Consider the following 25,147-nt stretch of genomic DNA (forward strand, 5'->3'; position numbering starts at 1 on the left):
GTAATGGTCAGCCTTGCAAGACTCGAAGCAAGGCTGAACTACGACACAAAGAAAAGGACACAATTCTGAGGGAATGAAACGGCACAACATTTTATTTTATTTCACAAGCTGCTGTTACTTATGAATAGCCACCATGCGAGCGCACGCACGCACGCACAGCTAAACTGTTTCATATTATGAGATGTGTACTAGTGGAGCTCTTCTTGTTAAAATGAACCTATTTTACCACATAAAATATCATTAGGTAGGTAACGAAAGTTTTACTAAAGCTTTTACACTGTTTATTTCTACTGCTAAGTTTGTATGATGTAATGAGGGTATGCGTCTCAAATTGCACCGTATTCCCTTTGTAACGCATTACATACGGAATAGGGTGCCATTTGGGAAACAAGCAAGCACTGTACTCCATTGAAATGAACACAGGACCACATGTACATGACCAGCTGAGAAAACCATGAGACTGAAATGTAAATAAATTCATGAAGAAAGTGATGATAAACATGGTCAACTAGCTATGCATGGTGGCTCAGGAGGTCAGCCAGTCTGTTTGTGCTACAATGCCAAATCCTTTTCATTCATTGTCATGCCAAACGAGCAATGAAGTTGGCAAGCGCACAAACAGTAGTGTCATGTTTGGCTTGACAATGACCAATGGAGTTGGTAAGAGCACAAACGGACGTGGGACTAGGCTAGGAGTAACCTTTAAGACATCCCTGATGTAAACGATACATGAGAAAGACTACATGCAAACCACTATAGATTAAAACAACAATACTTCAGCCAATGAAACCAAAGAGATCCAACTGATTTTAACTGCACAGGATGAAGAACTAGTGGAAATGAAAAGATCACCTCAAAGTTAAAAGGATAATAAAATATGCAGCAGGAATACACCATTAAGCCAAATAGGCCACTTTGAATAGAGATGATTACATTTAATTTTCTCCAGATGTGAAATTTATTGTGGAAGGAAAATTACGCTCACTTAGAACCGTGAGCCTACACCTGGAACCACTTTATTTTGTCACAATAACGATTCCATAATGGGATAAAAGATGTTCAACGTGACTTCTTGTATAAATATCAATAGTCAATATGTTGTTACAAGTTGGCAAAACACAAAGCATATCCAAGTCTCTACAGAAGCATTTACGACTGCAATAAAGCTGGCTTTTCTCATGAGATAGATACATCATTTTGTATAATTAGTCTGCGTAAGTGCAGGAATGTAACCAAGTCAACTGTGTTGCCTGCCAAGTGACTCTCACAGACAATTACACTCAAAATGTTTTCAAGTTCAACATTGATTCTCTTTCTCTAAAAAACAGACACAGCTACTTTATGACATCACACTTACCTCAAACATATAATAATCTCTTCTTCTTTTAGTTTTCTATGCAGAAATTAACGCCATGATCACTGAGCACACCAAGCATGTTATAGCTATTGCATTAGAACGCTCTTAGAGATCCCACTTACGCAAGGAAGTACCACGTGGTAACAAATTACTGACCTATATATCCCTGTAACAGGTTCAATACTGACTAATTCTAAGAAACACTTCACATATTATTGTTTGTAAACTCTACAGCAATTTCATGACGTCTTACTTTCTAAGACTCATTTATGATTATTACACACGAATGAAGTGCCTATTAAAATGGTGAAGATGATCAACCTCAACCTGAATGAAGTGCCTATTAAAACGGTGAAGACGATCAACCTCAACCTGAATGAAGTGCCTATTAAAACGGTGAAGACGATCAACCTCAACCTGAATGAAGTGCCTATTAAAATGGTGAAGACGATCAACCTCAACCTGAATGAAGAGCCTATTAAAACGGTGAAGACGATCAACCTCAACCTGAATGAAGTGCCTATTAAAACGGTGAAGACGATCAACCTCAACCTGAATGAAGAGCCTATTAAAATGGTGAAGACGATCAACCTCAACCTGAATGAAGTGCCTATTAAAATGGTGAAGACGATCAACCTCAACCTCTAAACATGGGGTGTTTACACAATTTAATCCACTGGTACAACATACTGTCTAGGACTCAAGAGTAGGATTCTGTCAAGTCTGTACAAAAGCTGCAATGGTATTTTGGCTAAAACAGTTTTTTAACAACAAATACAATTGTAACAGCTATTGGTTCTAAAAGGTGCATGACAGAGCCACTTGAACACTGTACCTTAGCAGCTCTGCATGTTCCTTATTCAGTGCTCAGTTGATCACCAATAGATGGTCAAAGTATGGCTCTGCCGATATGGCACAGAGATATGCAGTAGCTTGGCTAGCTGTACTTCTGAGCGGTTGAGGTGGATTCGAAAGTAGATGTGTGGCATTTCAGTACTAACACAAGTCTCCATGAAATGCTGCTCATTATCAACGAGGCTACACCATCAACAAGGTGCCTGACCTATTCTGAACTGAAAATTAGGGTGCCTACAATATCCCCCCGTACCTTCTTTATGTCAGTGCTATTTATCTTCAGAAGGAAAGTCATGAATAAACTGATCAAAACAAGCCCAACAACAAAGCAGAGAGTAGTCTTTTACATTTTCTGTACATACATGGGCAAGTTTGAAAACCACCACACACCATCACACATGTATGTAGTACGGTATGTATATTCAAACTATGCAGACCAGACTGACCACATTTGGAGTGTGAGAAGAACATGAATACTTGACACAGAGAGAGAGTGGTCCTCGATCGATCTTCTCCCCTCCCTGCCTGAGGGTGGTGACATCTAACTGAACTGACCAGGGATCAGCTCTTAACATGGGGTTCAGTGGGCCAGGCGGATGGCTCAGGGCTGACACACAAGAAAAAAATACGATGACATTTACATTTTGTAAATCACATCCCCCTTTCAGATATGTATAGAAAAAAGAAGTAATGTAAAAAAAATATATATAAATATATACAGTTGCAAATAACACAGAGGCGGTTTCGCAGGCACAGATTAAGCCTAGTCCTGAAGTATAAAGCACCTTCTATGGAAATTCCCCATTGAGTCTAGGACTACCAACAAAAAAACATAAGATAGTAAGTGAGGGGGAAAACAAACCTGTCTGGGCTGGGCTCACTTCTCCTGCAGCAGAGCTGGGATGTTGATGTTCCATCCAATGGCCTGCCTGTCAAAGCCACAGCTGAACAGGTTACAGGAGGAGTTGTCTTCACACCAGGCTGAGCAGCACACCATGCGCCGGTGGCCCTGTGAAGCAACAGCCACATTAGTACACTAAAGGGTATACTACAAAGCAGGATCAATGAATTAGCCAGTTACCTTTGATAAACAACCAGAAATAACTGTCGATTTTCTGGTTCATTAAGAAAGCTAAACGTACATTACCAGTCAAAAGTTTGGATACCTTCTCATTCATGGGTTTTTCTTTATTTTTACTATTTTCTACTTTGTAGAATAATAGCAAAGACATCAAAACTATGAAATAACACATATGGAATCATGTAGTAACCAAAAAAGGTTAAACAAATAAAAATATGTTTTAGATTCTTCAAAGTAGCCACCCATTGCCTTGACAGCTTTGCACACTTGTGGTGTTCTCTCAACCAGCATCACCTGGAATGCTTTTCCAACAGTTTTGAAGGAGTTTCCACATATGTTGAGCACCTGTTGGCTGCTTTTCCTTGACTCTGTGGTCCAACTCATCCCAAACCATCTCAATTGGGTTGAGGTCTGATGATTGTGGAAGCCAGGCCATCTGATACAGCACTCCATCACTCTCCTTCTTAGTCAAATAACCCTTACACAGCCTGGAGGTGTGTTGGGTCATTGTCCTGTTGAAAAAACAAATGATAGTCCCACTAAGCGCAAACCAGATGGGATGGCGTATCGCTGCAGAATGCTGTGGTAGCGTAGCCATGCTGGTTAAGTATGCTTAATTTTTTATTTAACCATGTAGGCTAGTTGAGACAAGTTCTCATTTACAACTGCGACCTGGCCAAGATAAAGCAAAGCAGTGCGACACAAACAACAACACAGAGTTACACATGGAATAAATAAGCGTACAGTCAATAACACAATAGAAAAAAGAAAGTCTATATACAGTATGTGCAAATGTCATGAGGAGGTAAGGCAATAAATAGGCCATAGTAGCAAGTAATAACAATTTAGCAAATTAACACTGGAGTGATAGATGTGCAGATGATGATGTGCAAGTAGAAATACTGGTGTGCAAAAGAGCAGAAAAGTAAATAAATACAATATGGGAATGAGGTATGTAGATTGGATGGGCTATTTACAGATGGACTACGTACAGCTGCAGCGATCGGTTAGCTGCTCAGATAGCTGATGTTTAAATTTAGTAAGGGAAATATAAGTCTCCAGCTTCAGCGATTTTTGCAATTCCTTCCAGTTATTGGCAGCAGAGAACTGGAAGGAAAGGCAGCCACATAAGTGTTGGGGATGACCAGTGAGATATACCTGCTGGAGCGTGTGCTATGGGTGGGTGTTGTTATCATGACCACTGAGCTGAGATAAGGCGGAGCTTTACCTAGCAAAGACTTATAGATGAACTGTAGCCAGTGGGTCTGGCGACGAATATCTAGCGAGGGCCAGCCGACTAGAGCATACAGGTCACAGTGGTGGGTGGTATATGGGGCTTTGGTGACAAAACAGATGGCACTGTGATAGACTGCATCCAGTTTGCTGAGCAGAGTGTTGGAGGCTATTTTGTAAATGACATCACCGAAGTCGAGGATCGGTAGGATAGTCAGTTTGTTTTACCAGGGTATGTTTGGCGGCGTGAGTGAAGGAGGATTTGTTGCGAAACAGAAAGCCGATTCTAGACTTAATTTTGGATTGGAGATGTTAAATATGAGTCTGGAAGGAGAGTTTACAGTCTAGCCAGACACCTAGGTATTTGTAGTTGTCCACATATTCTAAGTCAGTACCGTCCAGAGTAGTGATGCTAGTCGGGCGGGTGGGCGCGGGCAGCGAATGGTTGAAAAGCATGCATTTAGTTTTACTAGCATTTAAGGAGGCCACGGAAGGAGTGTTGTATGGCATTGTAGCTCGTTTCGAAGTTTGTTAACACAGTGTCCAAAGAAGGGCCAGATGTATACAGAATGGTGTTGTCTGCATAGAGGTGGATCAGGGAATCACCCGCAGCAAGAGCGACATCGTTGATATATACAGAGAAAAGAGTCAGCCCAAGAATTGAACCCTGTGGTACCCCCATAGAGATTGCCAGAGGTCCGGACAACAGGCCCTCCGATTTGACACACTGAACTCTGTCTGAGAAGTAGTTGGTGAACCAGGGAGGCAGTCATTTGAGAAACCAAGGCTGTGGAGTCTGCCGATAAGAATACAGTGATTGAGAGAGTCGAAAGCCTTGGCCAGGTCAATGAAGACAGCTGCACAGTACAATCTTTAATCAATGGCGGTTATGATATCGTTTAGTACCTTGAGCGTGGCTGAGGTGCACCCGTGACCAGCTCGGAAACTGGATTGCACAGCGGAGAAGGTACGGTGGGATTTGAAATGGTCAGTGATCTGTTTATTAACTTGGCTTTCGAAGACTTTAGAAAGACATGGCAGGATGGATATAGGTCTATAACAGTTTGGGCCTAGAGTGTCACCCCCTTTGAAGAGGGGGATGACCGCAGCAGCGTTCCAATCTTTAGGGATCTTGGACGATACGAAAGAGAGGTTGAACAGACTGGTAATAGGGGTTGCAACAATGGCGGTGGATAATTTTAGAAAGAGAGGGTCCAGATTGTCTAGCCTAGCTGATTTGTACGGATCCAGGTTTTGCAGATCTTTCAGAACATCTGCTATCTGGATTTGGGTGAAGGAGAAGCTGGGGAGGCTTGGGCAAGTAGCTGCGGGGGGTGCGGAGCTGTTGGCCGGGGTTGTGGTAGCCAGATGGAAAGCATGGCTAGCCGTAGAGAAATGCTTATTGAAATTCTCGATTATCGTGGATTTATCAGTGGTGACCGTGTTACCTAGCCTCAGAGCAGTGGGCAGCTGGGAGGAGGTGCTCTTGTTCTCCATGGACTTTACAGTGTCCCAAAACTTTTTGGAGTTCGAGCTACAGGATGCAAATTTCTGTTTGAAAAAGCTAGCCTTTGCTTTCCTGACTGACTGCGTGTATTGGTTCCCGACTTCCCTGAACAGTTGCATATCACGGGGAATATTCGATGCTATTGCAGTCCGCCACAGGATGTTTTTGTGCTGTTCGAGGGCAGTCAGGCCTGGAGTGAACCAAGGGCTATATCTGTTCTTAGTTCTCCATTTTTTGAAAGGGGCATGCTTATTTAAGATGGTGAGGAAATTACTTTTAAAGATGACCAGGCATCCTTGACTGACGGGATGAGGTCAATATCCTTCCAGGATACCCAGGCCAGGTCGATTAGAAAGGCCTGCTCACAGAAGTGTTTTAGGGAGCGTTTGACAGTGATGAGGGGTGGTCGTTTAACCGCGGACCCATAGCGGATGCAGGCAATGAGGCAGTGATCGCTGAGATCCTGATTGAAAACAGCAGAGGTGTATTTGGAGGGCAAGTTGGTCAGGATAATATCCATGAGGGTGCCCATGTTTACAGATTTAGGGTTGTACCTGGTGGGTTCCTTGATCATTTATGTGAGATTGAGGGCATCTATCTTAGATTGCAGGACTGCCGGGGTGTTAAGCATATCCCAGTTTAGGTCACCTAAAAGAACAAACTCTGAAGATAGATGAGGGCAATCAATTCACATATGGTGTCCAGGGCACAGCTGGGAGCTGAGGGGGGTCTATAACAGGCGGCAACAGTGAGAGACTTATTTCTGGAGAGATTCATTTTTAAAATTAGAAGCTCGAACTGTTTGGGCATAGACCTGGAAAGTATGACAGAACTTTGCAAGCTATCTCTGCAGTTGATTGCAACTCCTCCCGCTTTGGCAGTTCTATCTTGACAGAAAATGTTGTAGTTGGGGACGGAAATCTCAGAATTTTTGGTGGCCTTCCTAAGCCAGGATTCAGACACGGCAAGGACATCAGGGTTGGCGGAGTGTGCTATAGCAGTGAATAAAACAAACCTAGGGAGGAGGCTTCTGATGTTAACATGCATGAAACCAAGGCTTTTTCAGTTACAGAAGTCAATAAATGAGAGTGCCTGGGGACACGCAGGGCCTGGGTTAACCTCCACATCCCCCGAGGAACAGAGGAGGAGTAGGATGAGGTACGGCTAAAGGCTATCAAAACTGGTCGTCTAGTGCGTTGGGGACAAAGAATAAAAGGAGCAGATTTCTGGGCGTGGTAGAATAGATTCAGGGCATAATGTACAGACGGGTATGGTGGGGTGCGGGTACAGTGTAGGAAAACCCAGGCATTTTGTGACGATAAGAGAGGTTGCATCTCTGGACGTACTAGTTATGCTGGGTGAGGTCACCGCATGTGTGGGAGGTGGGACAAAGGAGGTATCTGAGGCATGTTGAGTGGGACTAGGGGCTCCGCAGTAAACTAAAAACAATGATAACTATCCTAAACAACAATATACATACAAGGCATATTGACATTTGAGAGACATAAAGCGAGGCATAAAGCAATCACAGGTGTTGATTGGGAGAGCTATCTAAGACAACAACGGGTAAGACAACAGCAGCTAATCAGCCAAGACAATAACAGGTAAAATGGCGATGAATGGGCAGAGGGGGTCAATTAACTACACATAGGGCCTAAGTTCGAGGCTGGGGCCGTCAGATGAACAAAAATGAATTCTAAATAAATCACAGACAGTGTCACCAACAAAGCACCCCCACAGCAAAACACCTCCTCCATGCGTCACGGTGGGAACCACACATGCGGAGATCATCTGTTCACCTACTCCGCGTCTCTACCTCAAATTTGGACTCAGACCAAAAGGACAGATTTTCCACCAGTCTAATCTCCATTGCTCATGTTTCTTGGCCCAAGCAAGTCTCTTCTTATTATTGGTGTCCTTTAGTAGTAGTTTCTTTGCAGCAATTTAACCATGAAGGCCTGATTCACGCAGTCTCCTCTGAACAGTTGATGTTGAGAAGTGTCTGTTACTTGAACTCTGAAGCATTTATTTGGGCTGCAATTTCTGAGGCTCCAATGAACTTATCCTCTGCATCAGAGGTAACTCTGGGTCTTCCTTTCCTGTGGTGGTCCTCATGAGAGCCAGTTTCATCATAGCACTTAAATGTTTTTGCTACTGCGCAAAAGTTCTTTACATTTTCCACATTGACTGACCTTCATGTCTTAAAGTAATGATGGACTGTCATTTATCTTTGCTTATTAGAGCTGTTCTTGCCATAATATGGACTTGGTCTTTTACCAAATAGGTAAATATATCTTCTGTATACCAACCCTACCTTGTCACAACACAACTGATTGGCTCAAATGCATTAAGGAGGAAAGAAATTCCACAAATTAACAAGGCACACCTGTTAATAGAAATCCATTGTCATGTTTTGTCTTTGATCATCATGTCTTGTCCCTGTGCTTCCCTCTGCTGGTCTTATTAGGTTCTTTCCCTCTTTCTCTCTCTCTCTCTCTCTCCTCCTCCCTCTCTCCCTCTCCCGCTCTCTCTCTCTATCGTTCCGTTCCTGCTCCCAGCTGTTTCTCATTCTCCTAACGACCTCATTTACTCTTTCACACCTGTCCCCTATTTTGCCCTCTGATTAGAGTCCCTATTTCTCCCTCTGTTTTCCGCTTCTGTCCTTGTCGGATTCTTGTTTGATGTTTGCTGTTCCTGTGTCCTTGTTCCGCCCTGTCGTGTTTTTGCCTTCTTCAGATGCTGCGTGTGAGCAGGTGTCTATGTCAGCTACGGCCTGTGCCTTCCTGAAGCGACCTGCAGTCTGTGGTCGCGTCTCCTGTCGTTCCTCTCTACTGACGAGAGGATTTCAGTTTCCTGTTTTGGATTTACCTTTGATATATCCAGGAGAATCATTGTTTGTTTGATACTGGAATAAAGACTCTGTTTCTATTACGTCGCTTTTGGGTCCTCATTCACCCGCATAACATCCATTCCAGGTGACAACCTCATGAAGCTGGTTGAGAGAACGCCAAGAGTGTGCAAAGCTGTCATCAAGACAAAGGGTGGCTACTTCGAAGAATCTCAAATATAAAATGTTTAATTTGTTTAACACTTTTTTGGTTACTACATGATTCCATGTGTTATTTCAAAGTTTGATGTCTTCACTATATTCTACAATGTTGAAAATAGTAAAAATAAAGAAAAACCCTGGAATGAGTAGGTGTGTCAAAACTTCTGACTGGTACTGTATATACACACAGTGTACAAAACATTAGGAACACCTCCCTAATATTGAGTTGCACACCCCTTTTTTGGGGGGCGCCTCAGCCTCAATTCGTTGGGGCATGGACTCTACAAGGTGTCGAAAGCGTTCCACAGGGATGTTGGCCCATGCGGACTCCAATTCTTCCCACAGTTGTGTCACGTTGGCTGGTTGTCCTTTGGGTGGTGAACCATTCTTGACACACACGAGAAACTGTTGAGTGTGTAAAACCCAGCAGTGTTGCAGTTCTTGACACACTCAAACCAGTGTACCTGGCACTTACTACCATTCTCCGTTCAAAAGCAGTTAAATATTTTGTCTTGCCCATTCACCCTCAATGGCACACATCCAATGGCACACAATCCATGTCTTAAGGCTTAAAAATCCTTCTTTAACCTGTCTCCTCCCCTTCATCTACACTGAAGTGGATTTAACAAGTGACATCAATAAGGGATTATAGCTTTCACCTGGATTCACCTGGTCAGTCTGTCATGGAAAGAGCAGTTGTTCCTAATGTTTTGGGTTGTTGAGTCAATTAGACCAAGCTCATTTCAAGTAAAAAATGTGTTTTTTAAAGTTAGCTGGCTAACTACTTGATCCTACTTTGTAGTTGTCCAATAAAATCTGCTTGTTTTTTTTGTCAACATTTTTGGTTATGGTGCAAAAGATTTTGCTACGTTGTAAACTAATGAATATGATCCTGACTTATGTGCTATGATATAAATATCCAGCCCAATCTATAGATCAGTAAAACCACTACAGATGCAGATTACACTGGAAATATACTAGATGAAAAATAGTATGTATTTGCTGCCTCTGTGTGTTGGTGCTGGTTACCTGTCTGTTGCTGTGTGGGAGTCGAGCCAGCCGCACTCCTGACATGTCAAACAGCCGAACTTGTCGATTGTCGTGAGGAAGAGCAATGATTCTTTGACTCACCGACACGCTTATCCTGTAAGAAGTAGTTCAAAGTACAGTAAAAAGTTAGGCTTCAAAACACGCATTTTTATTGAACCTTCTAAAAACAAAATTCGCAGTGACATATTTAGATTATTTGGCTCACCGACATGCTCATCCTGAAAGGGGTTTAAAAATATAATATCAATTCTTAAATACCAGTCTTGACAGGTTCAAACCAATACTTGCCTACTATCTCAATTTGAAAGTCCTCGCTCTCACCTATTGACTGCAGAGTCTGTGCGGATTGTTGCTATGGGTGACCTCATGTTCTTGAGGTCCCAGACCTTGACGGTGCGATCGTCACTCCCAGACACCACATTGTCCCCCACAGTGAACACTGCTGATGTCACCGTGCTGGAGACGCATGACATGGCGCAAGAGAGTCATTCAAAACAGTCATTCACGTGCTTTCCTTGCTCTTTGGGGCTTAGGCCAGATTACTGGAAAGCACTTAGTGAGAACTGTTGACGTTAAAAGGGCTTTATGAAATGAATGAGATTGAAGTTGACTGAATCAACCACACACTGATGTTGTCCTAGTGAGGGAACCCTGACAACTAATATCCTAGGAAATGTTGACACTTAATAGTATTACAGTTAGCTAGGGTTGCAAAGGGAAGGTACAGTGGGGAGAACAAGTATTTGATACACTGCCGATTTTGCAGGTTTTCCTACTTACAAAGCATGTAGAGGTCTGTAATTTTTTATCATAGGTACACTTCAACTGTGAGAGACAGAATCTAAAACAAAAATCCAGAAAATCACATTGTATGATTTTTAAGTAATTAATTTGCATTTTATTGCATGACATAAGTATTTGTTCACCTACCAACCAGTAAGAATTCCAGCTCTCACAGACCTGTTAGTTTTTCTTCACAGAGAGCTGTGCAAGGACATCAGGGATAAAATTGTAGACCTGCACAAGGCTGGGATGGGCTACAGGACAATAGGCAAGCAGCTAGCTGAGAAGGCAACAAGTGTTGGCGCAATTATTAGAAAATGGAAGAAGTTCAATATGACGGTCAATCACCCTCGGTCTGGGGCTCCATGCAATATCTCACCTCACAGCTCTCTGTGAAGAAAAACTAACAGGTCTGTGAGAGCCGGAATTCTTACTGGTTGGTAGGTGAACAAATACTTATGTCATACAATAAAATGCAAATGAATTACTTAAAAATCATACAATGTGATTTTCTGGATTTTTGTTTTAGATTCCGTCTCTCACAGTTGAAGTGTACCTATGATAAAAATTACAGACCTCTACATACTTTGTAAGAAGGAAAACCTGCAAAATCAGCAGTGTGTCAAACACTTGTTCTCCCCACTGTATATTAGCAGAAACTTTCTAAGTTTACCAATAAACTAACAACATTTTGGTAACTTTCAAGGACTTTATGTAATTTACAACAAGACATCTAGTGGCCCTTTTGGGTAATTCAGATTATCACAGGTGTCTAATTATATCTGACCCTTTGTGTGGCCTTATCACATTTAAATATATGAAATAATTAAATAAAATGATAAAAAAATTGAATGACAAAGCTGTAAAACATTATCCTAAATATAAACCAACTTAGTGAATATCATTGGTGTTTAATATTTTTTATTTAACTAGGCAAGGGTTATATATAGGCAAGGGTTTCAGCATGAAATATCTTTCTTTTACATTTCTTTTACTATGTCAATATTTTGGCGCCAAACTGGAGGCAGTTGCGAAGAACAGTCAATAGTTGGAAGAGTTGCAGAGTTAATTGAAAATAATGCCATTGTTGATTAGATGCTTTTTTCATTAATTAGGCTGTTTTCTCTTGGACCATATGGTCAATCTTCTAGAAACTCATGAACAATATGGATACAGATTACTAAAGTTACCATAGACTGCCATCGATTACCTGTTAATTACCCAAATTACAGAAGAATCTGGTAACTTTGGTACATTTCCAGTAGCTTTGCAACCATAGATACAGTAGATTTGCAGTATGAAAGGAATACCTAGATATTTACTACAACACACAGATGCTGTCTTGGTGGGAATATTTGAGGCCTGAAGGTCACCAGCTACTTCCTCCACTTGACTGACTCATGTATCACGGTATCATTTGTTCTGGATACTAATGGCTGATTAGCTGTGCCCTCATCCGCTACTGTTGGCAGACCAAATCAACCCCCTGTAATCTAAACAGACACATTGATAATGACTGCAAATTAATGTCTAATTAATGTCATTCATATGGGTGGCGAGATGCTTTCTGCATGAATTTTGTAGGGGTGCTAGTGACAGACTGAAAGAGTGGATGAGGGGTCTCTGAGGTCCCACAGGCGGAAGGTGGTGTGTGTGTGCAACTCACTCGGTGTGTCCCTGGAACACGTTGACAGAGTGGATGGAGGGGTCTCTGAAGTCCCACAGACGGAAGGTGGTGTCTCTGGACGAGGTGACCACCAGACGCTGAGTGGGGTGGGTGCAGCAATGGGTCAGCTCCTGGTCGTGGCCTGCACGCGCACACACGCACAGAGGTGAGGTAGAGACATACGGCAGAGCAAAGAACTGCTGCAGAGAACTCTTAAGGGAACATTATGATTGAAAAGTGATCAGAGGCTCAATGGCAGACATACAATGCCAGCAAACAACCTACATCTAATGATTACTCTACAGACACTTAAACCACACATTAAGGGGTGGTTTCCCATAGACATGTTAAGCCTATTCCTGGACTAAAGAGCATTTTCAATAGATATTCTCCATTGCGCTTGCTTTTTAGTCCAGAACTAGGCTTAATCTGTGTCCCAGAAACCGTCCCTAAGAGAACGGCTGGTTTGTACCAGTGAGTGAGTGGACGAGCTCAGAGGTCTCCACATCATACAGGTTGGCAGCCCGATCCCAGGAGGCGGTAACCACCTGCTTGCCCCCCACCAGCCAGTCTGCAGCGATGACAACCCCCTGGTGGCTCCTGAGGGTAGTGGAAGCCATGCGGATGGAGGGACACTCGTTAGGGCCCTCACCGTCCCCGTCAGCCTCGTCCTTATCTGAGAAGTCTATGTCGTCGTCACAGGGCGTCTGCTGTGGAATCGGAGACAGACACAGACACACAGACAGACAGACAGACAGACAGACAGACAGACAGACAGACAGACAGACAGACAGACAGACAGACAGACAGACAGACAGACAGACAGACAGACAGACAGACAGACAGACAGACAGACAGACAGACAGACAGACAGACAGACAGACAGACAGACAGACAGACAGACAGACAGACAGACAGACAGACAGACAGACAGACAGACAGACAGACAGACAGACAGACAGACAGACAGACAGACAGACAGACAGACAGACAGACAGACAGACAGACAGACAGACAGACAGACAGACAGACAGACAGACAGACAGACAGACAGACAGAGATCAGCATTTTGAACAAGACATCTGTAGATGCAGTGGGTTATAAGACATATGGTTTTGAGAAGCTTACACTGATGTCGGCTACAGGCTGTGGGGTGGGCAGCTGCACCATGTACCTCCAGATATGGGCTGTCTGGTCACCAGACGCTGTGGACAGAGCAGAAAGAGGCCTCAAACACCTCCAAACCAATAGACATCTGAACATACAATGGACTAAAATGTGTTTTTCATACAATTGTGGACATTGAGCAAAAGGTCCTTACCTGTAAGAGCCATCTGTTCCGTGGGATGGAACTTGATAGAGTTAACTTGAAAGAGAAAACATAGGAGGTATTTCTTCATATATTTATTAATGAATAGCCTCCACAATAAAACTTTGGGCCCATCCAAAATCACACCCTATTCCGTATTTGTATTTATTAGGGATACCCAAGGCAACAGCTACTCTTCCTGGGGTCCAAACACACCAAAGTAACCACATTACATATACAACAACAGATAAAACAGTGAACTATGTTTGTACTGAATGAGCTAAAGATAAAACAGTACACCATATAACATTCCTACACCACCACATGTCCACAACACAAAATGTTCAATACCACCATACAACAATATCACAATGTGTGCATATGCATGTGTCTGTACCTTTGTATGTGTCTCTTCACAGTCCCCGTTGTTCCATAAGGTGTATTTTTTCCTGTTTTTAAAATCTGATTCTACTGCTTGCATCAGTTACCTGATGTGGAATAGAGTTCCATGTAGTCATAGCTCTATGTGGAACTTTGTACCTCCCATAGTCTGTTCTGGACTTCTGGTGGCATGTCTTGTGGGGTATGCATGAGTGTCTGAGCTGTGTGCCAGTAGTTTAAAAACAGACAGCTCAGCACATTCAGCTTGTCAACACCTCTTACAAAAACAAGTAATGATGAAGTCAATCTCTCTTCCACTTTGAGCCATGAGAGATTGACATGCATGCCATTAATGTTAACTCTGCGTGAACTTTTAAGAGCCAGCCGTGCTGCCCTGTTCTGAGCCAACTGCAATTTTCCCAAGTCCCTCTTTGTGGCACCTGACCACATGACTGAACACTAGTCTAGGTGCGACAAAACTAGGGCCTGTAGGACCTGCCTTGTTGATAGTGTTGTTAAGAAGGCAGAGCAGTGCTTTATTATGGCTAGACTTTTACCCATCTTAGCTACTGTTGTATCAGTATGTTTTGACCATGACAGTTTACAATCCAGGGTTACTCCAAGCAGTTTAGTCACCTCAACTTGCTCAATTTCCACATTATTCATTACAAGACACAGTTGAGGTTTAGGGTTTAGTGAATGATTTGTACAATGCTTTTAGTTTTGGAAATATTTAGGACTAGCTTATTCCTTGCTACCCATTCCGAAACTAACTGCAGCTCTTTGTTAAGCGTTGCAGTCACTTCAGTCGCTGTAGTATCTGATGTGTATAGTGTTGGTTAAGGGCACTGTTGTTTAAGGGCTTGTAAGTAAGCATTTCACGGTAAGGTCTACACTTGTATTCGACGCATGTGACAAATACAGTTAGATTCTTTTTGAGTCATCATCATACATAGACACACTGTCCTTACTCAAAGCCAGTGGCATGTCATTAGTAAAGATTTTAAAAAGCAAGGAGCCTAAACAGCTACCCTGGGAAATTCCAGATTCTACCTGGATTATGTTTTAGAGGCTTCCATTAAAGAACACCCTCTATGTTCGGTTAGAAAAGTAACTCTTTATCCACATTATAGCAGGGGGTGTAAAGCCATAACACATACGTGTTTCCAGCAGCAGACTATGATCAATAATGTCAAAAGCTGACTAACAAAAGTCTAACAAGACAGCCCCCACAATCATTTTATCATCAATTTCTCTCAGCCAATCATCAGTCATTTGTGTAAGTGCTGTGCTTGTTGAGGGTCCTTCCCTTTAAGTGTGCTGAATGTCTGTTGTCAATTTGTTTCCTGTGAAATAGCATTGCATCTGGTCAAACACCATCTTTTCCAGAAGTTTACTAAGTGTTGGTAACAGGCTGATTGGTCGGCTATTTGAGCCAGTAAAGGGGGCTTTACTATTCTTGGGTAGCGGAATGACTTTAGCTTCCCTCCAGGCCTGAGGGCACACACTTTCTAGTAGGCTTAAATTGAAGATGTGGCAAATAGGAGTGGCAATATCGTCTGCTATTATCCTCAGTAAATGTACATCCAGATTGTCAGACCCCAAGATGCTTGTCATTGTTGATAGACAACAACAACAAAAATCACCTCTCCCACACTGACTTTCAAAATTCAAAAGTACAATTCTTGTCTTTCATAATTTAGTCAGATATACTTGGATGTGTAATGTCAGCGTTTGTTGCTGGCATATAATCCGTAAATTTGCTTTTCTTGCCAATTAAAAAGTAATTAAAGTAGTTGGCATTATCAGTGGGTTTTGTGATGAATGAGCCATCTGACTCAATGAATGATGGAGCCGAGTTGGCTTTTTCCCCAAAAAAATTCATTTAAGGTGATCCAAAGTTTTTATTTTTTTTTACTATCATTCATCTTTGTTTCATAGTATAGTTATTTTTATTTCGTTTAGTCACATGATTTCTTAATTGTAGTATACTACTTTTTACCAGGGCCCCATAGTGCTCTGGTCAAAAGTATTGCACTATATAGGGAATTGGGTGCCATTTGGGATTCTAAATAGGGTACCATTTCAAATTAAATCTAATTTTATTTGTCACATACACATGGTTAGCAGATGTTAATGCAAGTGTAGCGAAATGCTTGTGCTTCTAGTTCCAACCATGCAGTAATATCTAACAAGTAATCTAACCCAACAATTTCACAACAACTACCTTATACACACACAAGCGTAAAGGAATGAATCCTGGGGTAACAATGTAAGAAATAACACCTAAAAAAACTAAATACTGCATAGTTTCCTAGGAACGCGAAGTGAGGCGGCCATCTCTGTCAGCGCCGGAAGTAAACATTTGGAACGCTCTCTATGAATCATTTAGACCAGTCACTTTCTTCATGACTACACATAGCATGGATTAAATAAAAACAGTATTTTACCTGATCCTGCATGACCCACATACTTCAGGAGGCACTTCCCAGTCTCGATGCTCCATAGCATGGCACTGTGATCTGTGGACAGACACGTGGTGTACACACACAGTGGCTTAGAACAGTAGGTGTCATTTAGGCCACGCTAGCTTCATACTGTAATCCTTTGAGAGTCTCAAATGGCACCCTATTTCCAATATAAAGCACTACTTTTGACCAGTAGCACTATGGGCCTGGTCAAAAGTATTGCACTAAATAGGGAATAGCGTGCCATTTGGGATACAGATCATGATTAATTCAGCTCGCACTACCATCATACTGTAACCATTGACAAATTACATTTGCCCCCTCTTAGCGTATTAAAAGCACAATAAGCTCTCCGGTCTGAAGGCAATCATTACTAGACCTTATGATCGCTTAATCACAACCTTAACACACACATGTTGACAGTTAAATGGATTGAATATTAAACCAAAGTCTGCCGTGAATTTTAAAGCGCTATTAGGCTGAAGATTACTGTGACTCACTAACATGATTGTTAGTTTTGGGCCAGGAGGACAATAAGGCCAGCAGCCAAGACATTGGGAAGCACTGTTGCTAGCTAGGCTAGCAAAATTCTAGCTTGCAAAAACTTGACAGAATTTCCAGAAATGCTGGTGGGAGGTTTATGTTTCTCTTACTTATTTCCTCCTGATTCCAGGAACCTTACATCTGGGATTTCTATAAAACCAGGGAATTTGGGAAAATCTCCTGGAATTTTGCAACCCTACCACAATGGCATTGGGATGTACTGTAGCGATATACCTGCCGAAGCTGTGCCCAGCACCACGGGCTGTGTCCTGGTGACACTCAGGTCCCATATGCCATCCCTGTGACCTACATACTCCTTGATCAGCTGGCACACGGCTCTGGACGTGGTGGCTTTAAAACTGGAAACGATCTGAAGGGCAGCAGACAGGAGATGGTGTTAACACACAGGGGAATGAAGAGAAGGAAGCATAAATGGAAGCAGAGAGGGACAGCAGCACTGGGTGTGTGGGGGTCACAGGGTCATTAGGGTTCCAAACAGTCAGCATGATACCTCTGCGATGGCTAAGAAGCTTAGGTTGTTTTAGGCAATGTCCAAAATGGCACCATATTCCCTATATAGCACACTTCTTTAGGGCTCTGATCAAAAATAGTGCACTATATTAGCGAATAGGGTGCCAGTTGGGACACAACGATCATTATTTATTTATTCACATCCCCTCAGTATCATGTTGGAGACACAATCAATATGCAGCATTAATGAAAACAAATTTTAAATGCAAAGCTGTGAAAGAAATAAGAGGGGATAAAGAACATATTAAGCAATATAAGGTTAAATAAAACAAAAAGACTTCAAATAATAATAGTGAAATGATTATCATCAGTCAGTATCCATGTTTACATCTAAAATGGAAATAAAACAAGTTGGACTTCGGAGTGGCAGGTGTTTGAAACAAACCACTAAATAAGTTCCCACTGTAAAAGCAAGAGGGCATAAAGTAGCAGGTCAGTTATCTCACCAAAATAATTCAACAACATACATAAACAGGGCTGCAAAACTCTAGTAACTTTCCAAAAATTCCCAGGTGTCCCAGAAATCCCAGTTGAAAGATTCCCAGAATCAACATGGAATAACCAAGAAATCCAAAATCCTCAAAACAGATTTCTGGAGAACCAGAATATTGCAACCACATACAAAAAACATCAAATCATCCTTGAGAAAACTATGGAAAATAAAGTGTAAATTCAACCCTATGTGAACTTACAGTAAACATATATAGCATAATGGCACAATAGAAGACCAAAACCATAGGTTGTTTGTAAGCACAGAACAAGCCAGCAGCACAGCAGCCTATCCACACATAGTAGGAGCAGCTCTGTGTCTCTCAGGGCTGCACAGATAAAACATCTGCAGATACAGTAGCTGAGGGTCTCTCTCAAATAGCACCCTATTTCCTAAATAATGCACTACATTTGACCAGAGCCATTTGGGACACCCCCTGAGGCTTTGGTGCGAGATACATGCGATGGTGTAATACAAAATAAATTAATATCAAATCAGTTGAGAAAAAACATTTCAGGACTAACATACATATAGACATTCTATGTTCCCAGGTGTGATTTAATACACAGTTCCTATGAAACAGGATAAGTCACATGCATTTTAAAGGTGTGCATGAACTAAATGAAGAGCTATTAACAGTAAGTCGTGAATGGAGGCCATAGGAAAGATAGCAGTTCAGTTTATACTCAAAGAGCTGTTAAGGATTACAGAACCAATTTAGACATAACACTGGTGTAACATGCTATATTTAACCATTAGGCAACAGGTAGTGTTTTAGATTCTGCAAAACATTGTTAAATCAGTAGGTAGAAACAGGCCAAATATCTATGGCTCCCTGACCCAGTTTATGGGCTATAGCCTTTTCAGACAGTGAATGGTCTGCAATGAGCATATCAAATTGTTGCTTGTTTTACATCAGTAATCATCAGCATTTCAAGAAAGGATTAGTGTTTGCTTGAGGCCTTCCAAGAGGCATTTCTGAAAATGACATATAGATCATAAATGTTTTAACATAGAATCCAATGAATGCACGGTTTAATAGCATACATTGAACAGAGCAAGCCATCAGCCTAACTTATTGTTTGTAATGTTTGAAAATAATAATAAAAATTGCCATTTAGCAAGCGCTTTTATCCAAAGGGACTTACAGTTAAGCGTGTATACATTTTACGTACAGGTGGTCCAAGGAATCGAACCCACTATCCTGGTGTTGCAAGCACCATGCTCTATCAATTGAGCTATAGAGGAATAGGCTAGTTCTTTCTGGTAATGAGATTGTGTGACTGGCTGCAACTGAAAATCAACGGGCTGATGCTCTACGAGGTAAAACCAAGCTGTTCCTAACAGACCATCACACTGTTGCCATGATAGCGGCTACTTCAAAGAAGAGTCTAATTGCAGTAACTGTGGGCGGTTTTTTCTACTAAATGACTAAAATGTAAATGATAGAAAGTGCATCGGTCATTGCACTGACTGGGAAACAAAAAAAAGGCCCACAAATGCCCTTTCACCAAAAACCATTAGTCATTAAAGGGATACTGCGAGATTCTGGCAATGCTACAGGAAGTCTACTAGGTACGCTAGCGTATGCTACTGTATCTGTAGACTTCAAGGCATTGCGCTAATGCTAGTCAGCACTGGCTCGCGAATCTACCTCAACTTACTTCATACTGCACGCAAAGACATAAAAATGCCAGAATCTCAGAGTATCCCTTTAAGACATTGAAGCTCAAGACATTTCACAGAGATCTTGTCAAACTTTCGGCCTAAGTGCTTGACAGCTTGGAAATCCAATTGAAATGCATTCTAGTGAATGCAGAAACAAAAAACAAAATGCATAGCCTTAATTGCTCTGAAAGCGTTGGTTAGTGAGATATCAATTGGTGTCTTTAATATGTCTCACTGAAATTAGTCTAGAAAACAACAAGTCATACATTTCAATCACCAAGTGTCCATGGCTGGGCTGCTCATGCATAGCAGTGGGGGGACACGGGGGACATGAAGAACCATATTTTCTGAGCTAAACTATGTAGAATATTGGCCTGTTGCAAACTACATTTCTCTACTTCATCGCAGTTTGGGCTTGATGTGATCTCTACAGAAACTGCACAATGTGCGCATTGAGCTCACAGAAAAAAACTGAAAGAAATCTAATTCAAATAATTTCACCGACTTGAGTCAATTAGTTGTTTTAAAACCCAAAATATAGCCAACATTTCAGTTAAATCGCTCAACACTAGTTGTAGGTACTCAACAATATTAATCCTTTTCTTTTAAACGTCATGCAAGTCAGAGAGAAAGATAAGACATTTTACCTTGCTTGTAGATGCCTTATAAGTGGTCTTCAGTTTTTGTGAAAGTTGACTTGTGCTATGACTTGCTGTGAGTAAAGAGAGAGCACATTATGAGAGCAGAATAAGAAGTCAGAAGTCTCTAATCAAAATATTGTGGATCCCTATCTAATTTTCTTTATTTGGCATTAAGGCCCTTCACAGCAGTATTAACATGTCTTGAACAGAAATAATGCAAAACTTTCTAACGTCAAAAGAAATTCTACTGTCTATAAACCTTTTGTTTTAAGTGCCCCCTTTGTCAAATCTCCCCCATCGATGGTTTGTCCTTCAGCTGTCAAACGATCGTTCAGTGTTTCAATCTCTCTACGTACTGCAAATGAATAGAAATGGGATTATCAAACATATCAATCAACACATTTTCACATATGGTTAGTGGTGTACACAGGGTGAATTCCTACTAAACGACATCCATTCCAATGATGACCACGCATAAAAAGCTATAAAAATGTTATGCACCAATTCGTGTGCTATACTTACACTCAATGTTTTCAATGTAGAGGTTTTCAAACTCCCTCTCAATCTGGCCAAACAGGTCCAGAAGATTGCTTCTCAAAGACAATGGCAATTTGGAATCCTGCAGATGCATAAATGGGGGAGAAATTGATCATATTCATATTTTTTGTAAAATAAGAAAGAAATAACAGAATAATTCACCCTTTGGTTTATAATGAGCGCAAGACTTCAAATTCAAAATGTGTGGGCCCCAGTGCTATAATAGCAAAATATTTAGCATAATATTCCTGCAAGACGACACTGAAAATGTTATCATTTAATAGCGCTAAGGGAGTCCCCTTAGCACTATTAAATGATAACATTTTCAGTGTCATCTTGCAGAAATATTATGCTAAATAGTTACACATATACATATATATATACACAAATATATATACATACATACATACATATATATATATATATACATACACATATATAAATATACGTATATATATATATCTATATATAGACAAGCTTTTAAATGGACAGTAATTAGCTCAATGATTGGAAGTCTATGGGAACAGCTAGCATGTCATTGCGCTAGTAGCAATGGAGAGATTTGCAATACTGAAAACAGATTCTCTGGATAGGAGCACAGAACATGTTGAATCAAGCTTGCTGTAGATTTAAAGGGATACTTCGGGATTTTTCCGCAGAGTCAGATGAACTTGCGGACACCATTTTTATGTCTCTGTGTCCAGTATGAAAGAAGTTAGAGGTGGTTTTGCAAACTTTTGCTAACTAGCGTTAACGTAGACTGTCATTACGCTAGCGCAAACTCCACACAGACATAAAAATGGTATATCGGACTCCGAGGAAGTAGTTATTGCCAAAATCCCTTTAATAGAACTGAACGTTTTGGCAAGGGGAAAGGAAATGCATAGTGTGTGAATGAACCTAGGGAGAGAGAACACTACATTACACCTAAACTATTTAGTATGCTATTGAGAAGGTACTCTACATTCTTTTTTTTTACCCCTTTTTCTCTCCAATTTTGTGGTATCCAATTGGTAGTTACTGTCTTGTCTCATCGCTGCAACTCCCATACGGACTCGGGAGAGGTGAAGGTCGAGAGCCGTGCGTCCTCCGAAACACAACCCTGCCAAGCCACACTGCTTCTTGACACAATGCCCACTTAACCCGGAAGCCAGCCGCACCAATGTGTCGGAAGAAACACCGTACACCTGGTGACCATGTTAGAGTGCACCGCGCCCGGACCGCCACAGGAGTCGCTAGTGCACGATGGGACAAGGACATCCCTGCCGGCCAAACACTCCCCTAACCCGGACGACGCTGGGCCAATTGTACGCCGCCCCATGGGTCTCCCGGTCATGGCCGGCTGCGACAGAGCCTGGACTTGAACCCAGAATCTCTAGTGGCACAGCTAGCACTGCGATGCAGTGCCTTAGACCACTGCGCCACTCGAGAGGCCGATACTCTACATTCTGGCACAGCTGCAGTGTTTCTGAACACCTAACTTACCTCATGTTTCAAATAGTGACGCAGATTATCAGCAGAGTTAGACTAATCAAAGTAGCCAGAGTAAAAACAAAAGTTGGATTAAGTGGTTTGCCCCATGTCCCGAATAATTTAAGAGAAAGATGAATTATTCCTCTGAAGTAACGCTACATGCTACCACAATAATACACAGAAAATAGCTGAAAACATACACTACTATGAAAAAGGCATACTGAAAAAGGCAAGTGGCATTTTACAGTCGATCCCCTTAATTATCTTCTGGGCATGCCCTTAATGATCAGACATAGAATTTATCTTAATCTGTTTGTTCAGTGTTGGAGTGTAGAAAGCCTGAAGACAATTAAGCAATAAAGCCCAAGGGGGTGTGGTATATGGCCAATATACCACGGCTAAGGGCTGTTCTTATACCCTTAGCCGTGGTATATTGGCCATATACCACAAACCCACAAGGTACCTTTTTGCTATTATAAACTGGTTACCAACTTAATTAGAGCAGCAAAAATGTATGTTTTGTCATACCCGTGGTATATACCACAGCTGTCAGCCAATCAGCATTCATAGCTCGAACCAGCCAGTTTATAATAGCTAACATAAAACTAAGATAATTGAATAAACAATTCCACAAAAATACCTACATTAACTTACTACTTGGATCACAACTGTTTACTAAATCAATGTTAGGCTAATTTATATTTTATGATAGGGGAAAGTATATTTTGGCTGTTGTATCTCATGTAGTCTAATCATATCATTCAACTGAATATGTTCTGTTCTTATAACTGCATCCAAACACTTTATATCATATAATTGACTTAACTAAATGATGTTGAAATAGATTAGCTTGAGTCCACTTGCATCACTTGGTCAGGGACAGAAGAGCACACATTGATTCTGATGGTTAAACAGCACAACAGCATTTCATGCTCTCTAAACTGATGGATCACAGTGTAAAGGGATTAGGCCTACTTTAGACTAGTGAACCTATTGGTTCAAACGACAGGGACATTAGTGCATCCAAGATAAGAACACAACTACCACAGACATGTGGATTGCCTCATTCTATCCTATACAATTTTGCAATCTGACAAGGATATCCTGGTTTTTGAACAGATAGGAAAATCTCTCGTCATGTTGACAACATTCAGCCGGATAAAAGCAAATGAAAACTCTACTAATCTGTGTATTGTTCTCATGCTCCCCCCCCAGCCCAGTCCTCACCTGTCCCTCCAACATCTCCCTCTGTAAACCTGTGCGCTCCTGCTCTGTGCTGTTGGTCCGGCGGATGGACAGGCTGTGGGACTTGCGCTTCTGCTTGGCCTGGCGAGAGGCTGCACTGCTTCCACTTTCGACAGGCATCCCTACTCATAGACTCCCAACCTTCCTATGTGAAACTGTAAAGGAGGAAGCAGAGTACATGGTTAAAATGATTAGCTATATTAGTTCAGAGTTATTCCAGAGGTCTTTACACAAGGCCCTATCCATACTAAGAGTGTCTTCCTTAGTCAGTATGGCCAAAGATCGTGGTATATCCGTTTGCCTTTGGAGGTGTTCAGGTACACATACCCCACATGCAAACAGTATTTCTCATATTCTCATTCATATCTTTACAGCTCCCAGGGGCATCTCATTGATTTAAAGAGGACATCTTGAGGACTCTGAGCATGTCTGACAGTTACTGGAGTCATCATTAAATAAATGGAATAGCTAAAACGTTACATTAACTTCATATCATGACTGATAATAACTATGTGATGTCCGCATGTCAATATTGGAATCATGTTGCCCTTGAAGGGGTGTGTGAAGGACTGATGTCAGGAAAGAAAACGTTCAACGAATGCGACACAATACATACTAACAAACGTTACTGCAAGTTAACAATTACTGTTGAAGATTAACCTAAAACCAAACCCTGTCAAGCCACCCTACCTGATCCCCTAGTAAGAACGTAGTAAACGTTAGTTAACCAGACAAACTAGCTGTCAAACTACATAGCTAACTAGTTATGACGCGAAATAACTCATGTTACCCATCTGACAAATTTTCATTGATATTACTGAGGTGACAGAACGAGGACTGTCTACTATCTAGCTAGCTATTTTGCACAAAATGTACACCCAAATTGACAAAAAAAAAGGTGCGACCTACTACGACGCTAACTAGTTAACTGAATTGACGTATCGAGCTAGTTAGCGAGCTAGCGAATTCGCTAGCAGAAAACCGTGCACATACAATAAAATAAAAATAATAACGTTACATATATACTTACAATACTAGAAATCCAGATATTTGTTCCAAGTCACTCTGAAATTTATTCTGCGATAAACCCATTTGCCATTATCTACGAGAAAAAAAATATTTACTGAGGTTCTTGTTGACGTCTAGCTTCCCTTCTTTTGACAGTCTATGCAGCTACCCACTGTCAAACAGATAGCATCTAACTTGACTGGCCGTTTCATCCGGGCCACTGAAGGAAGTTACGCCTACTTCCGGGTTCATTACCCAATTTCTGTTTTTAA

The 25,147-nt window shown here is 41.5% G+C and overlaps 1 protein-coding gene across 3 annotated transcripts; it reads right to left on the reverse strand.

Annotated features, from left to right (window-relative positions):
- Nucleotides 1–71: 71 nt before the first annotated feature.
- LOC139559736 (WD repeat-containing protein 37) lies at nucleotides 72–25,118 on the reverse strand. Of its 3 annotated transcripts, none has more exons than XM_071376013.1 (15): nucleotides 24,898–25,118; nucleotides 23,850–24,022; nucleotides 21,135–21,231; nucleotides 20,872–20,967; nucleotides 20,619–20,683; nucleotides 17,517–17,652; nucleotides 16,722–16,793; nucleotides 13,903–13,947; nucleotides 13,710–13,786; nucleotides 13,054–13,288; nucleotides 12,582–12,723; nucleotides 10,454–10,588; nucleotides 10,112–10,226; nucleotides 3,075–3,221; nucleotides 72–2,819 (listed from the first exon to the last, which is right to left on the reverse strand). In XM_071376013.1, exons 2-14 carry the CDS (start codon nucleotides 23,985–23,987, stop codon nucleotides 3,090–3,092), a joined length of 1,485 nt encoding a protein of 494 aa, XP_071232114.1. In that variant the 5' UTR covers nucleotides 23,988–24,022; nucleotides 24,898–25,118; the 3' UTR covers nucleotides 72–2,819; nucleotides 3,075–3,089. The 3 variants fall into 3 exon arrangements, 2 of the variants coding, with proteins under 2 accessions (XP_071232114.1, XP_071232113.1); XM_071376012.1 differs by having other exon boundaries at nucleotides 13,054–13,291; XR_011671818.1 differs by lacking the exon at nucleotides 72–2,819 and adding an exon at nucleotides 3,639–3,805 and having other exon boundaries at nucleotides 3,094–3,221; nucleotides 13,054–13,291.
- Nucleotides 25,119–25,147: the final 29 nt, after the last annotated feature.

This window comes from Salvelinus alpinus, chromosome 30 (genome assembly GCF_045679555.1).
Source record: "Salvelinus alpinus chromosome 30, SLU_Salpinus.1, whole genome shotgun sequence".
NCBI classification, from domain to species: Eukaryota; Metazoa; Chordata; class Actinopteri; order Salmoniformes; family Salmonidae; genus Salvelinus; species Salvelinus alpinus.

Bases quoted from the DNA above. Each gene is read 5' to 3' on its own strand.
- LOC139559736 (XM_071376012.1), bottom strand. From the start codon at position 23,987: ATGCCTGTCGAAAGTGGAAGCAGTGCAGCCTCTCGCCAGGCCAAGCAG. The intron at 21,232-23,849 runs GTGAGGACTGGG...ATGCATCTGCAG, and splicing joins GGGAGATGTTGGAGGGACAG to GATTCCAAATTGCCATTGTC. The intron at 13,948-16,721 runs GTAAAATACTGT...TTCTCTTTCAAG, and splicing joins TGTGGGTCATGCAGGATCAG to TTAACTCTATCAAGTTCCAT.